Genomic DNA, 13,749 nt, shown 5'->3' with positions numbered 1-13,749 from the left:
GCAGTTTGTGCAGCCAACTTTGATCCACATATCCGAGTAGTCAACCAGTAAAATACTAAATCTTTATGGCACGAAGGAACTGGGCATCAGAGCAACTAGGTGCTCCGGAGTCCGGGTCCCTGATTTTTTTCGCTGCATCGGTTCGCCAGTGCAGGGCACCGGTGCCAAATGTAGCAACAGTTGTCTTTACACCGTTTTTGGCATACATAGTGGATGGCCTTAGTGCTATTAGTTCTAAGTTATCAAATTTGTGCATATACACACCTGTTAGTATCAATTTGTTGTCATCCAAACACTGTCACTATGCTATTATTGTTGTATTTAGCTTCCTCATAAAATCTTCAATTTGTTATTTATAGTACATGACTAAGAACTTGTAGCGTCGTTGTAGTTAATTATAGCTTCTAATGTTTCAGAATTTGGTTGTTGTCTCAGTAGCAATTAATTCATTTGCACATTGATCTTTTTGAGAAGATATGTCATAATTAACCCGTTTCTTAAGTTTTTCAAAATATGTATTTGATGATTTTCTATGTTGCTAGAAACCCATTTCCCCTACAATTGTTACTGATATAGTTTTAAATATTCTAGGATGAACATAAGTGTTCTTATCTGGAGTGGGTTGATCAAGAGTGGCCACAGTCTTTGACGATGTGCCTAGAAAAGCTCTAGAGCATGTATGAGGAAGAGAACGGAGGTAGGCTTAGAGAAAGTGTTGTCAATGCTGAAGAATATTTGAATATGTGGGATAAAAATAGGAAGATGGAGAATGAGCTCAGATTTTTTAAATTAGAGTTTGCTAAGATGGTGTTGGCGAAGAAGGAGACACTTCCCAGTTGGCCAGTGCAAACCAGGTTCTTACTGAGCTGAAAGCAGAGGTGTATAAGAAGAGCCTGGATGATCTCGATTAGGAAAATGAATATATTGTTCTAATATTGTTCTTATGGAGGTGAACTAGCTATATGCCGTACTGTGTTGTTTTTAGGTAGCTATCGTACTGTGATGTTAAAATATATTTATGTGCCTGATATGAAATTGGCAAACAGCTGTTCGATATGAAATGTGAATTTGCGTAATGGTGGAATTATTAATTGTAAACTAATAAACCTACTAAATGGGTCAAGGAACTTTGTAGACTGTTCTAGCAGTAAAAACGCGTGTGATGGATAGCCCAATGCCATACATTTTTCTTCATCAGATCGTGTGTGATGTAGTTGAATAAAAGCAAATGGTTAACCGAGGCAGAGCGTGTGCGACAGTTACACTGATCACACACGAGGCTATACATAAAACTATGTGGGATGTATATAGGAACGAAAATGTTTTCCCTGAATTGACTGTGTGAGATGTACATACGAACGGAAACGTTTTCCCTAGATTGACTGTGTGGGATGTACATAAGTACGAAAAATTCCTTGGATTGACTGTGTGGAATGTACATGACAAACGGAAACATATGTTTGGGACTGACTGTGTGGGGTGTACTTACGACCGGAACCGATTTTGGGCTTGTATAACCATATTTGATCGCTCGCCCGTCGCACATGACCTCATTTTATCGTGCGTGTGTGCCAAGAGGGCCTATGCCCGACGGTTTCTGGGTCGTGTGGGAAGGACCCCCCTATCGCAGTCACTCACTTGGCGACAGTTTAAAATAGTGTCGTGGAAAAGGGTTAAAAACCATATGTATAGCACCTCGCTGTACCAGTGTATAGAAATCCTCCATGCTAGCGACTAGAAAAACTCAAACTAGGCGGTATCCTTGCCATCTATAGAAAATGGTGTGCGGTACCATTAGTGTTCAAGCGGGTAAATACCCACATGGAATGGACCTTATAACATTTAGATTTTAATTACTGCCCGATGTAATAGTTTATAAAAAATAAATTTGGTTCATATTAGATCAGTAGAGCATTGGATACAGCTAGATAGGGTAATTGAACCCACAGACTCACAAACAAACCTAAACAAAGGGGAGAATACAACTGTGAGTATCTACCTCATTTTTTTTCAAAGTCACAACTAAACTTGTTGTAGCACCACCATAGCTCTCACTGGCAGTGGACAATATTGAGAAATCCAATCACTGAAGTATTCACAAAGACTTTTAGAGGATCAAATCTCGTATAATAGCCCTAATGTAGATTGGCGTGTACAATGGAGATCGGTAATTGCGCTAAGCATATCAGTAGGGGAATAATCCCGATCTGGGGAGGCATCCATGCTAGTATCGCAAGACCAAGACGACGTCCTTACTTGCAAAGGCTCAAAATAAGAGGTTGTTGAATTCGGCAATGTTATTATCGACAATGCATAAGGAGCCACACCCATAGGTAACAGAAGTAACCAACCCACTATTCATGAATCACAACAGGGACAAAAAATTCACATGCTCCTTAGCAATGTCGCACCAAGCATCACTAGGGGGGGGGGATTGCAGGCGGAGGACTTTTATCAAGAAGAAACCACCATAGCGTAGGAGTGACGTCATCGTGACCAAGTCTACAACACAAAGGATAAGAGACAATAATCTCCTCTCTTTCGCCTCACGATGCTGGAACGACAATAGGAGGCAGACCAAAGAGAAAATTGGTCTTGTGGTGGCTAGAGTTTCTTTAATACTGGAATAGTTGTATTCCATACATTTTTACCTTTAGGGCTACTAGTTGAATGCCCGTGCATTGCCACGGGACAACAAATGAATCTATGGCGAGCCCTGGGCTACAGCTCTTGAGTCATCACACTGTCGCTTTGGTATGTCGTCACCCTGCTCCGAATCTCCATATTTTCTCCAAGTCCTGCAAACTACTGTTGCTATTCCGAGACCCGCTACAAAATTGCATGAGTTTTCTCCAAGTATGCGAGATTGCCAAAGTCATTCCCATTGTCACTGACTTCATATGGCTTGCAACCGAACGCCACAACATTCGAGTAATTCAACTGATACCCAATTTTGTTTTTTGCAATGTTACACATCAGAAATCCCAAAGGAGCCTATTTTTTTTCTAAACATTGCATGAGAGCTCATAGTTCCACTTGTACAAACACTCCTACCTCAGGATTAAAATCACCCATATAAAAGAATAACCTAACACACAATTTATTATCCTAACAAAATAATTTATTGCTCTATCACTAAGTCTCTAACAAGGTTAAAGAACGCTCTAGTTACACCAAGGACACCTACACAACTCATCTTGGCCCTCCCTTCTCCCTAGCACTTAATCCATTCTTTGGATGTGAGTGTGTTTGTGCCACAACAAAGGGTTGGATTTGGATTACGCAGATAAAATGTTTATAAGAAGAAAGCTTTATCAAATACTATATGTGGTTGTTTGATCTATTAAGCAGGCCCTATTAGACCTAACAAAAGAACATACGTGCATAATCCAAAATGATCACCTCCGGTTCATCCGGTGCACCTCCATTGCAGTCTGAAGTTCAACAATTAACCTATTTTGGTAGGTTGTAAAAACGATAGCATGCTAATAAGATAATCTCGAGGAATTTACTGCAACACAACAGAGGTCAAGATTTGTAGTAAATTTTACGGTAATCAAGCCATATGGCGAGAATTGTCCACTTTGATCACTTCATTTCCATTTGGAGTATCACTACAATCCGGCAATGGCGATAAACAATAGTTGATGAAATGCATATCACTGAACAGGACAAAAAATCACTTGCGTTAATCTGGCTAATCTTTAACTAGCTGTTGGTTTTCTTCTGTTCTGGTTTACAAAGAGCAGTCAAAAATGCATGTGTGCTGAGAAGTTAAAGTTACTCTTTTGATATTCCCAAAAGATTGATATCACATTGTATCCTAATTTTAACTCTCTATTCGAATTAAGGAATCTTGAGCAGAACAACACCAACAAAACTATAAGCAAATGTGAAGTTTCTATTACAAAAAAATACATCAAGTATTACATAAGTCTTCGAATGAAGTAAATAAAACAGTCTAGCAGAAGGTACGACCTATGAATCAAGGAGATGTTGTTAAAATAATGGAAAAGAAAAAATGGTATCAACTCAAACTAAACCAGTTCTCAGGAATAACACATGTCACTTCCATGGTGACAAGTGTATTTTATAAAATAGAAAAAAGGGAATATATTGAAATAGACACTTGTCATCTGGGCAGGAGGAGAATGTAAAACTGAACCTACAACAATTTGCATCACATTTATATGACATGGTGTACCAAAGGGAGTAGAAAAATTAATGGGAATAGTATTTCTTTCCAGTATTCTTTTGATTAAATTAAAGTTCCAGAAGTTGCGCTCAGTGATGCTTGCAATGAATAAGAGTATACCCCGAAACTTGCATTCACTTCAAAGCAAGGGGAACATATCACTTCTTAATTAACAGATTGCTACAGAATAAAGTTACTATAGCTCTTAAGAAATTTTAGTACAATCAGAAGCCACTTCTTCTATTCAGTAGAATGAATGTAAGCTTCAATTGTAACCCATATCAACTGTTTGCGCACTTAAAATCCCAGGTTAAAAGTTACACTTTGAACATAGTACGCAAAATATAAAATCATGGAACCACTTCGAAATATATAAATGAAGCCAAATTCTAGGATTAGATTACCACTATGGAGATTGTATTTTTGCTACTGATTTCCATTTAATTGTGCTCCAAGATGAGTGCCAACATGCATGAAAATGTGCAAGCAGTTTAGTGTACAGTTTCTAAGGAACACTTCTTGCAACTCCTTTCTTCTTACAACTCCTTTTGGTCTCAAGTTTAGCATTGCTAATTGCTGTCAGAGCACTAAAACCAGCCTAGAGATATCAAATAGCAGAAAGGTCCAACAAAAGGTAGCTGATCCAGGTTGCCACCACATGTGGTGAACCCGATCCAACCCCTTGAGCCCAGCAGTTCTCACGGTCATCTCAAACCAGTAGACTGCTCGGCGCATGGAAGCAGGGCAGTCGGCCAGTACGACTCCGTCATCATGGCCGTGGTTGTTGACGCCAAGGTACTGTATGGATAACTTGTCAATGAACATGCAAAAGGACTGAGCTATTGGCATTGTCACGCTCGGATAGCATGGGCTCCGAGTACAACAATGTTGTGGCAGCCGCTGTCGCCAAGCTCATCGTGTCCACCGTCATCGTCACTGGCACCGATTTTAACGTCGCCTCTTTCTGGTACCCCACCTCTCGCCAATCTAACATATGACAAATAAACTATCAGAATAAAGTAATGAGGAAACGGAGATTTTTATGTTCCTCCAGCACAAGACACGGTACAAGCCGTCGAGCTAGTTCATCATCTTCATGCTCTCCCCCAAGTTGAACTTATTTCTGGTGTTTTCCCGCTTGGTCCTGCCATCAACATAACCAAAATATGATAGACTCGGTAGTAAAGATACTTGATGTTCACAGCAGCAGGAGGTGAAAACATAATCAAATGAAAAGCTTACAGCAGCAGGAGGAACATTCGGCGTTTTGTAGGCTCCGTGCTCCAGGACCAAGAGTATAAATAATTTTACACATACAACGAGCTTCCACAATAAAAAGCAGACTTGAGTGATTTCTATTAAGGGGTCTTTTGGCAATTTAAGAATCAGAACAGCCTATGCATGAGATTACGACAATAAGTAAACATAAAAAAACACAATACTATAAATCTACATTCACAAATTCAGTTCTATAAGTATTCATCTAGGTAAAAAGAAACATCAAACCATAATACCTTTATGTCGCCATAGCCCTACCTGCTCCTCCCATAGTCCTACCACCACCCATCGTCCTTTACGCCTACATTCATAAATTCAGTGCTATAAGTATTCATCTAGGTAAAAGACAAACATCAAACCATATACCTTTATGCCACCACATGCCAGATTTCCACAGGCAACCTCCTCAGTCTACCTGCCCCTCCCATAGCCCTACCACCACCCATCGTCCTTTATGCCACTAGACGGTCTGCCGCCCGTCTGTTGCCACTTGTTGGTCACTGCCATAGTTACCGGATTCGCAGTCCACTGATTCGGGTTCGGAATTTGCGATTCGGTAGTGCCTACGGATCGAGTTCGGTGGGGTGCATACATCTCTAGTTCTATGAGACCAGGTCTCACGGATTAGCAGGTGAGACCCATCTTGATGAATGACACGTGGCATTCACAAATCACAAAGCATTTCCCCCACCCCCACCTGAAATCAGGGAGGGGGGGAGATTAGATGCTTTGTGATTTGTGAATGCCACGTGTCATCCATCAGGACGGGTCTCACCTGCTTTATATGAGACCTGGTCTCATATAATTTTTTTCCCTGCTTGATGGAGGCGATGCGGAAAAGCAGGGCGCTGTTGAACGGAGGCGAGTCGTCGGAGTTTCTATCTTCATCGTCGTCACACCAGGTCTTGGCAGTCATCGCCGTTCTCCCGTCACCTCGTCCTGGTCGCGATCGTTGTGCCGTGCATCAGCTACCACGCATGCGCCGCGTCGAGGTCGCTGCTGCTCGGCCACCAAGTCTGGGCCGCAGTTGCATATCCATTGGCTGGCGATAGAAGATGCGGTGGAGCGAGGGTAAGGAGGTGGCATTACCTGGGCCGTCGTTCGTCGCTGCTATTATTAATAACTAGTGGGGTTACCCGCGCAATTGCGCGGCTAGACTTTTATCTATAATTATTATATTTGGTAACTATATCTTGGTATTTAAAATATATTTAAATATATTTTATATTTTGAGAACTTATATTACTTTCACTTGATTGTGTATGAGGAATTCATTTGCAAGGTGTGCCAAAAAATAGTTAGTTATACAAAAAAGAGTAATTGAATATATCTGTTATATAAAAGAGTTGTGAATATCCTCGTCAAAGGGCTATAAATGTTGACTCAGATATAATAACTATTTTTAAGTCACTTAAAAAGTAACCACTCCCTACAAACTGTTGATGAATTATGAGTACTTGGTGGTACCACAACTGGACCGTTGAGGAAATATGAAACTCAAATCACCTAACCTTCTAGATATCGTGTATTTTGGTATATTGTATTTTTTATTTGCGCAAATCTCATGTGACTATAAGCTAAGACATAATAACGGAATAACATTCTCGACATTTATATTGCTTAATTTCAGCATGTACCATCATAGCTGCAACATCATTTTAATTCTTTTGTATGCTATACACCACTCACGACTGTACCATATTGGAATTGCTATTTCTTTTCCTCTTAGGTAACAGATGTAGTGCATATATTGGACATTTTATTTCGTCCATAGATCATTCCATTGTTGGTTACTGGCACGCGGTAATAGTGAAATATTGTCAATGATCGATAATTTAACTATATCTCCGCTCATCTTTGACCTAGTCGAAATAATAAATTTAATATGACTACTCGAAAATTCATCTATTTATGAAATTTATGAAGTACATATATGAAAATCTATTTTCGAGGAAGCAAATATAGGATTTTTTATTTTAATCTTGATATGTATGCATACTCTTTTTATGTAATATATAGTTTTCTCCTAAAAACACAAAATGATTTTATCAAGTACTTACCTAATTTCTAGGTAGAAAAATGTACTGTACTTACTAATAATCTTTAAGAAGCGAACGGATTAAATCAATTAATGATTGATGACACGGGCGATGATGTAACCGTTTGTAATTTTGGATGCCTACGCGGCTATACAAAACGGATTGCACAACTTGCTTTGTATGAACGTGTGTGAGCGGGATTGCTCTGGACTGGTACATCGCATCCACTCAGACGGGAATATATCCCATTCTATTTGTACGTCACGTGTTGCACTCTTTGTTCATTACAATGTTTGCATGTAACCTTACATCCTTAAATCTTGACCATCAATATTTAACATTAATGGTCAGGAAAAATATATAATCATCTTGAACACCAAATTAGTCTCATGATATCTATTATGAAATGTATTTTTGTATTATGGGTATTTGGGATTGTATTAGATCTTATCACATTTTCCTATATAGTTGGTCAAACATAACCAAGTTTGACTTAGAAGCGGCCTGTAGCTCCACAAAAACGCCAGTGTCCTAAGTGGAAAAAAAGTAACCATATTTTAGTATCAGTTGCAAAATTTCCTACATCACCTCAGAGAAAGGTTGTATATTTATATAAAATCTAAGTAATTCAATATAAAGATAGGATGCGCTCATACCATGGACCATACATTAATATAAGTGCAACTGTATGATGGTTCTTAGTAATCAGAATCCTAACATATAAAGACACCCTCATGGAGCCTAGCTAACGTTGGCAAAGAGAGGATGCATACAGCTCATTATGCAAGAGCAACATATAAAAACAGCCTACATGAGTATACTATACTTTGAGAGAGCAAACTCCTTGGTCAGCATCAAACATGAACTCTCAGGATAACTTGAAATATACACCTAAAAAGAAATAACTTCAGATATAATATGTGACTGCATCCATCAGTTAATTAAATCCCGCTCTCAGTAATAAAACATTGGCGGCTCTGCTGTTGTACTGAATGAACTGTTCATACCTTGGATTATTTCTTATGGCAGGTCTCAGATTTTAAGCTATATCTATTTCAGAACATAGGTCATTGCAACATTAAATGCACATAAACAGCTCCTTATCATCCATCATTGCAAAGCTTTTGAGAAAATCTAGTACACCCTAGAAGAAATTCAGCATTACTTTCTGATATGGATGCTGCTTATGAGCTGATCTTCAACCTTTGGTATGCAAGTAGCAACATGGAAGGGAATTTAGTGTAAATATACTGGCTACCTGAATGGTGTCTTGTTCAAGAGAATGACTTCTATCTTCCTGAGATAAAAATCATTTTCTGTAAGTAGCACATGAGTTAGGTCACATACATAGCTGCTTGTATGCAAATAGTAGAAGCAGAACACCAAGATTGATACACATGTCTGCCATGCATAACATTTTTTTCTTGCAAGTTGATAGAGCCAAGAACATGATAATTCTTATGATATAAAATCAATGTACGCATCCACTGCGGTTGAAAATTCAGCAAAAGAAAAAAATTCTTCAAATACCCAGACTTCATCGCCGCCCAACAGAACACAGGAAGGAATCAGACTGGTTGACGATGATTGGAATAGGATAGAGAAGGTGCATAGGGCTTGGATTATCACATACCTGTGTTGAGCACATCGATGATCAAGTTGATGGGGTTGGGGCCGAACTTCTGCTGCTTTCGGGGCACACACATGGTGGATGTCTACGTTGGTGAATCATCCACTTACCTTCCTCTCATGGACCATGGCTCAGATTTGTAATCTAGCTCTCCCATGTCCTCTGTCCAGGCCACAACAACTACTTGTTCACACATAGAAACGAAGCTAGGATTGCTGATTGTATAGTTAGTTTCAGTTCCGCAACATACTTTCTAGTTCATCAGTCTTGCTTTAAGTATCGTGCATTTGGTCATATGCCGACAGTATGTTTACCTTTTGTTAATCTTCTACTTACCTTCCCCTCATGGACCATGGCTGAGATTTGCAAGCTAGCTCTCCCACTGCCCACAGTCCAGACGACAATAGTTACTTCGCTCACACATACAAACCGAGCAAGTAAAATGTATGAAACAAAAATATCAAGTAGAGTAATATGTACTAAGACTTGGATGTTTACAAACTGTTATTGTTTGTACAACAATGTTCGAATGTACATGTCCAAAACCCTGCAGAACAAAAAAAAAATCAAAATCTGAACCCTACAACTATCAATGGAGGATGAGAACATTAAATCAGTGAACATGGTATCTGCATAGTCAGGGCCACTGTCTGTAACTCATATAAATAAAAAATAAAAAATCAATCCTCTGATGAATTATTTATATATGTGAAGACATAGCTAACTACTAAAATCAAATCCTTTGAATTAAAATCGAATATTGGCTATAGATATTGAGCAATTTTTTAAAAATCATCAAAGAGCGCATCAAATTTTCACGACACGGAGACCTTCCAGCTTCAGAAAGAGAACTAATAACTCAAAGAGAGAAGATGCATTAGAATTTACAGCAGAACAGAAAAATAGTGCAATACCTGCCAAGCCTCCTATGCTCAACACTTTGTTGCGACATCCCCAGATTGGTCTGGCCTGTTAGTGCAGAAAATCAAAGTCAGACTTGGGGATTAATTAAAGGCTAACCTGCACTGAATTATACCCATTGATGGCCATAGGAGAGAAGCTCAGCTCCAGGTATATCTCATCATGCAGGGCATGTGCATCGCGTATTTATTGCCAGGTTGAACATGCTAAATATTCTCTCGTGATTTTGAACTGAAGTTTCTCTAGTGATTTTGAACTGAAGCTTCGCTCGCGTTTCATATTCATCCTTCAATGTCGCCCGTCCCCCTGTACTCTAATCTGTCACAGAAGTCGCGGTCTGACCTGAGAATGTGTGGACGGCAAGGAAGCGTACTTGAGCGGCTGGACACCAAGAGAAAGAAGAGGCGGCAGTGATGCGGTTCACCGGAAGATGCGGCGGTGGATGATATCGCCATGGTCGTGGATGGGATAGTGACGCGACGGAGAACTGCAGGCATGCCGCTGACGGGAAGAGGCAGCCATGGATGAGATCATGGGAGGATCTCCTTTTCGATCGTGGGATGATCTTGTTTCCATGACCCTTAGGAGTTGCCTGGAATTTTGGCTTAGCTTCCGATCTAGTAATAACTAAAATATTGATCTGTTTTTTTCTTTGAGACAATTCAATTTATCTGGTGAGAGCTACCCGTCAATGTTGGATGGATGTCTGTGTTTCGGCCTTTTAGTATTACTAGCAAATATGCCCGTGCTTTGCAACGGGAGAAAAACATATCGCACTCCTCTAGCCAATAGACACCCACATCAATTATTCGAAACATGATACCGGGTTTGGATAGTTAATCTAAAGCTTATATGTGGTTCTCAACTTTTTCCTAGTTCCTTTCTCCTTCGCCTGGCTCTGCTGAGTTCTTAGCAGCTTATTATCTTTGTTCCATCCAATTCCATCTTTTTAGGATTTTTGGTAGCAAGAAAAATTTAGTGTACCATCGAGAATGGTCTATCCATAAGAAAATGTACAAGTGAAAATTCAATCGCTCTTTAAATTTAAATTTATCTGGTCGATACAAAAAATTATGATATGTGCAAAAGATCAATACATATTACAATCTTCATAAAAAAACAGTGAGGTGCAAAGTGAGTAGAAGAATTGTCTTCTAACAATTTTTATAATATGTGTTGTAGTGTACATCTCTATACAGAAGAAGGCTCATAGTTACAAGCCCATACATTCAATTCTGCCCTTTTTTATATGTGGGAACATTTCAGCTCCAAACTCGGTTCCACAATTACAGAAAATGGTTTTGACATGTACTCCCTCCATCCCATAATATAAGAGCGTTTTTGACACTACATTAGTATAAAAAATGCTCTTATATTATGAGACGGAGGGAGTACCTGGTGCATGTTCAAGAAAAGACAGAGTGCATCGTTTTAGAGCTTTGTTGCATATATGGTCTGCTCGGTACGCTCTCAAGAACAATTCTGCAAAGCACAATGGGAACATGTCGGATATATTATCCCATGGAGGGCCCCGGATTTTTTTGATTTCTCCGAGCAAGGCCCATCCTTAGTCCAGCATTACAACACCTAGTTGACTCTAGCTGTGCCTACAACTGCCATGACTAATAATCATAATTTGTTTCACCTTGAAACATATTTTCATATTGTACAAACCTTTCTCTGTACATGTACAACACAACCCTATGTTCAGTGAATGTTTCTGTTCCTTTCCTATAAACTTTTATTTCTGAGATCACAGCCACATGAATATCAGCATATGGCTTACTAAGTTGAAACTGTTGCCGTTAGAGTGTAAGGCGGTACAGTCAAATAATCACAGTGAGCCAATGTGAGGAGTGGACACCTAGCAGAAAACCATTTGTTGCAACGCCATGAAAAATCGCACATAAATCCAACGGATGAGCACCGAAAAAAATTGTAATCGTTGCATCCAGCAGCTTCCTGTCGTTGTACATCTAGCAACAACGATTTTGATTAAAAAAAATAGCAACAGGCACTACTCCCCAGTCCCCACCGAGCCGCACACTGCATGCTCCCTTATCCAAAACATCGCCATTCCTCGGCCGGCCAGTCCACTGCCGCTCCGCCGCCTCGTCGGCTAGGCCGCCGGTGAGCAGAGCACGCACAGCTGCGCCTCGGCCTCTCCTCGTCCCCGTGCTCTCCATCTCCTGCCTGACCTCAGCTCCCTCCGTTTTTTTTACTATGTGCAGCGCCACCATCGGAGCTTCATGGCCGCCGGCACCTTCAACCGTTGCTACACACCGCCCGGGCTTGCCCACCTCCAGATCGAGCCGGCAAACGGACGGATCCGTCTTCCCCGTGTCCGTCCCAGTCCTCTCTGCCTCGCCGGAGTCGTCAAGGTGCCGGCCCTCATCCACCAAGTCAACTGCATCGCACCCCTGCTTCGTCTCGGGAGGAGCAGCGAGCCAGCGCCCGCTTCTGCATCGAGCACTGCTCGATCCGACCGCGTCGCCCAAGGCCCAGTCCGCCGCCGCCTTCCTCCGCCCTCGCCGTCCTCCCGCCGGTGAGCAGCACCTACATCACGTCGCCCTTCGCCCCGTCTCTCTTCTTTCTTCTCCTTCCTCTCACCTTTACTCAAAGCTCTCTCCCACTGCACACCACAGGAGGTCGCCGCCAGCATGAACGTCGCCTCCTCAAACTCTCCGCCCGCCTCCGGCCACGTCCTCGACTGGATCCGCCGGATCTTCATCGCCACGCCAAGTCCCGCAGCCTGACACCGCCGCATTTTCTTCCCCTGCGCTGCTCGAGAACGAGCAGAGCCGCCGTTCCTCACTTAAAGAGAGACCGCGGTGCAATTTCTGGAAAACTGAAGGGCTTTTTTGCAAAACAGCCACGACGACGGACGACCAAAAACGCTAGCCGCTTTATTATTAGGTAGAGACTATGTCGCTAATTTCTTTATTTTTTTTGCTTGCCCGTTTTCTCTTCCATGAATCTGGCCGATAGGGGCCAGGTCGGCCAACACATAGCGTGGCTGTCTTGTTGTTTTTTCTTCGGTTAGAGTTCAAATCGGACCAGATTATGTGTATATTCTGTTGTGAAGCTGATTACCTGCCTATTAACGTGTCCCTTATTACCACGTACAGCGTGCTATGGTGGCATAGTAAAACTTCTATTTGCCTTCTGATGTACGTGACTATGCTTGCACTTTCCATCATATATGTACGTGATTTAATTTGTTTGTTACGTTACATCTTTAGATCTCGGCCGTTTATATTAAAAAGATAATGGTTGAGATAATTCAACCTGTGTGGGTAAACGTGATGGCTTGTTTGCCTCTTGTCTTATAATTATATAATAGATGGTGAGTTGGCTTGGTGACATTATTAATAGGGTCGCGATAACTGCCACATGTGTGGCATGTATGCGAACCCGCCCACACGCCTCGTGTGGCGTGAACAAGAACCCGCCCGCACGACCGCGTCCGGGCGCGCAATTGCACAGCCCGCACGTCCGGTGTGTGGCAACCCCGCCCGCACTGCCCCGTCCGGGCCAGACAACCCGCTGCCCGCACGACCCAGCCGTTCCCGGCCTCCGATCCATCCCCTCTCTCGTCTGCAGCCATCGTCCCCCACCTCTCGAACCCCGACCTCCGTCGCCGGCCATCTATGGTTGCCATGGCAACCAGGGCAGATCCATAGGGC

At 41.6% G+C, this 13,749-nt stretch overlaps 1 protein-coding gene and 1 long non-coding RNA gene across 2 annotated transcripts; one reads left to right on the top strand and one right to left on the bottom strand.

Annotated features, from left to right (window-relative positions):
* Positions 1–6,799: 6,799 nt before the first annotated feature.
* LOC123133911 (uncharacterized) lies at positions 6,800–10,675 on the bottom strand. Its single transcript, XR_006465430.1, has 3 exons — positions 10,179–10,675; positions 10,057–10,111; positions 6,800–9,689 (listed from the first exon to the last, which is right to left on the bottom strand). It is a non-coding gene; the product is annotated as an uncharacterized lncRNA (long non-coding RNA).
* Positions 10,676–11,998: 1,323 nt separating this feature from the next.
* Positions 11,999–13,184, top strand: LOC123133910 (uncharacterized). Its single transcript, XM_044553294.1, has 3 exons — positions 11,999–12,193; positions 12,295–12,608; positions 12,709–13,184. Exons 1-3 carry the CDS (start codon positions 12,114–12,116, stop codon positions 12,981–12,983), a joined length of 669 nt encoding a protein of 222 aa, XP_044409229.1. The 5' UTR covers positions 11,999–12,113; the 3' UTR covers positions 12,984–13,184.
* Positions 13,185–13,749: the final 565 nt, after the last annotated feature.

This window comes from Triticum aestivum, chromosome 6B (genome assembly GCF_018294505.1).
Source record: "Triticum aestivum cultivar Chinese Spring chromosome 6B, IWGSC CS RefSeq v2.1, whole genome shotgun sequence".
NCBI classification, from domain to species: domain Eukaryota; kingdom Viridiplantae; phylum Streptophyta; class Magnoliopsida; order Poales; family Poaceae; genus Triticum; species Triticum aestivum.
Note: the sequence above shows the minus strand (reverse complement) of the source record. Positions and strands in the feature narration are given on the sequence as shown.

Bases quoted from the DNA above. Each gene is read 5' to 3' on its own strand.
- LOC123133910 (XM_044553294.1), top strand. From the start codon at position 12,114: ATGCTCCCTTATCCAAAACATCGCCATTCCTCGGCCGGCCAGTCCACT. The intron at 12,194-12,294 runs GTGAGCAGAGCA...TACTATGTGCAG, and splicing joins CCTCGTCGGCTAGGCCGCCG to CGCCACCATCGGAGCTTCAT. The intron at 12,609-12,708 runs GTGAGCAGCACC...TGCACACCACAG, and splicing joins CCCTCGCCGTCCTCCCGCCG to GAGGTCGCCGCCAGCATGAA.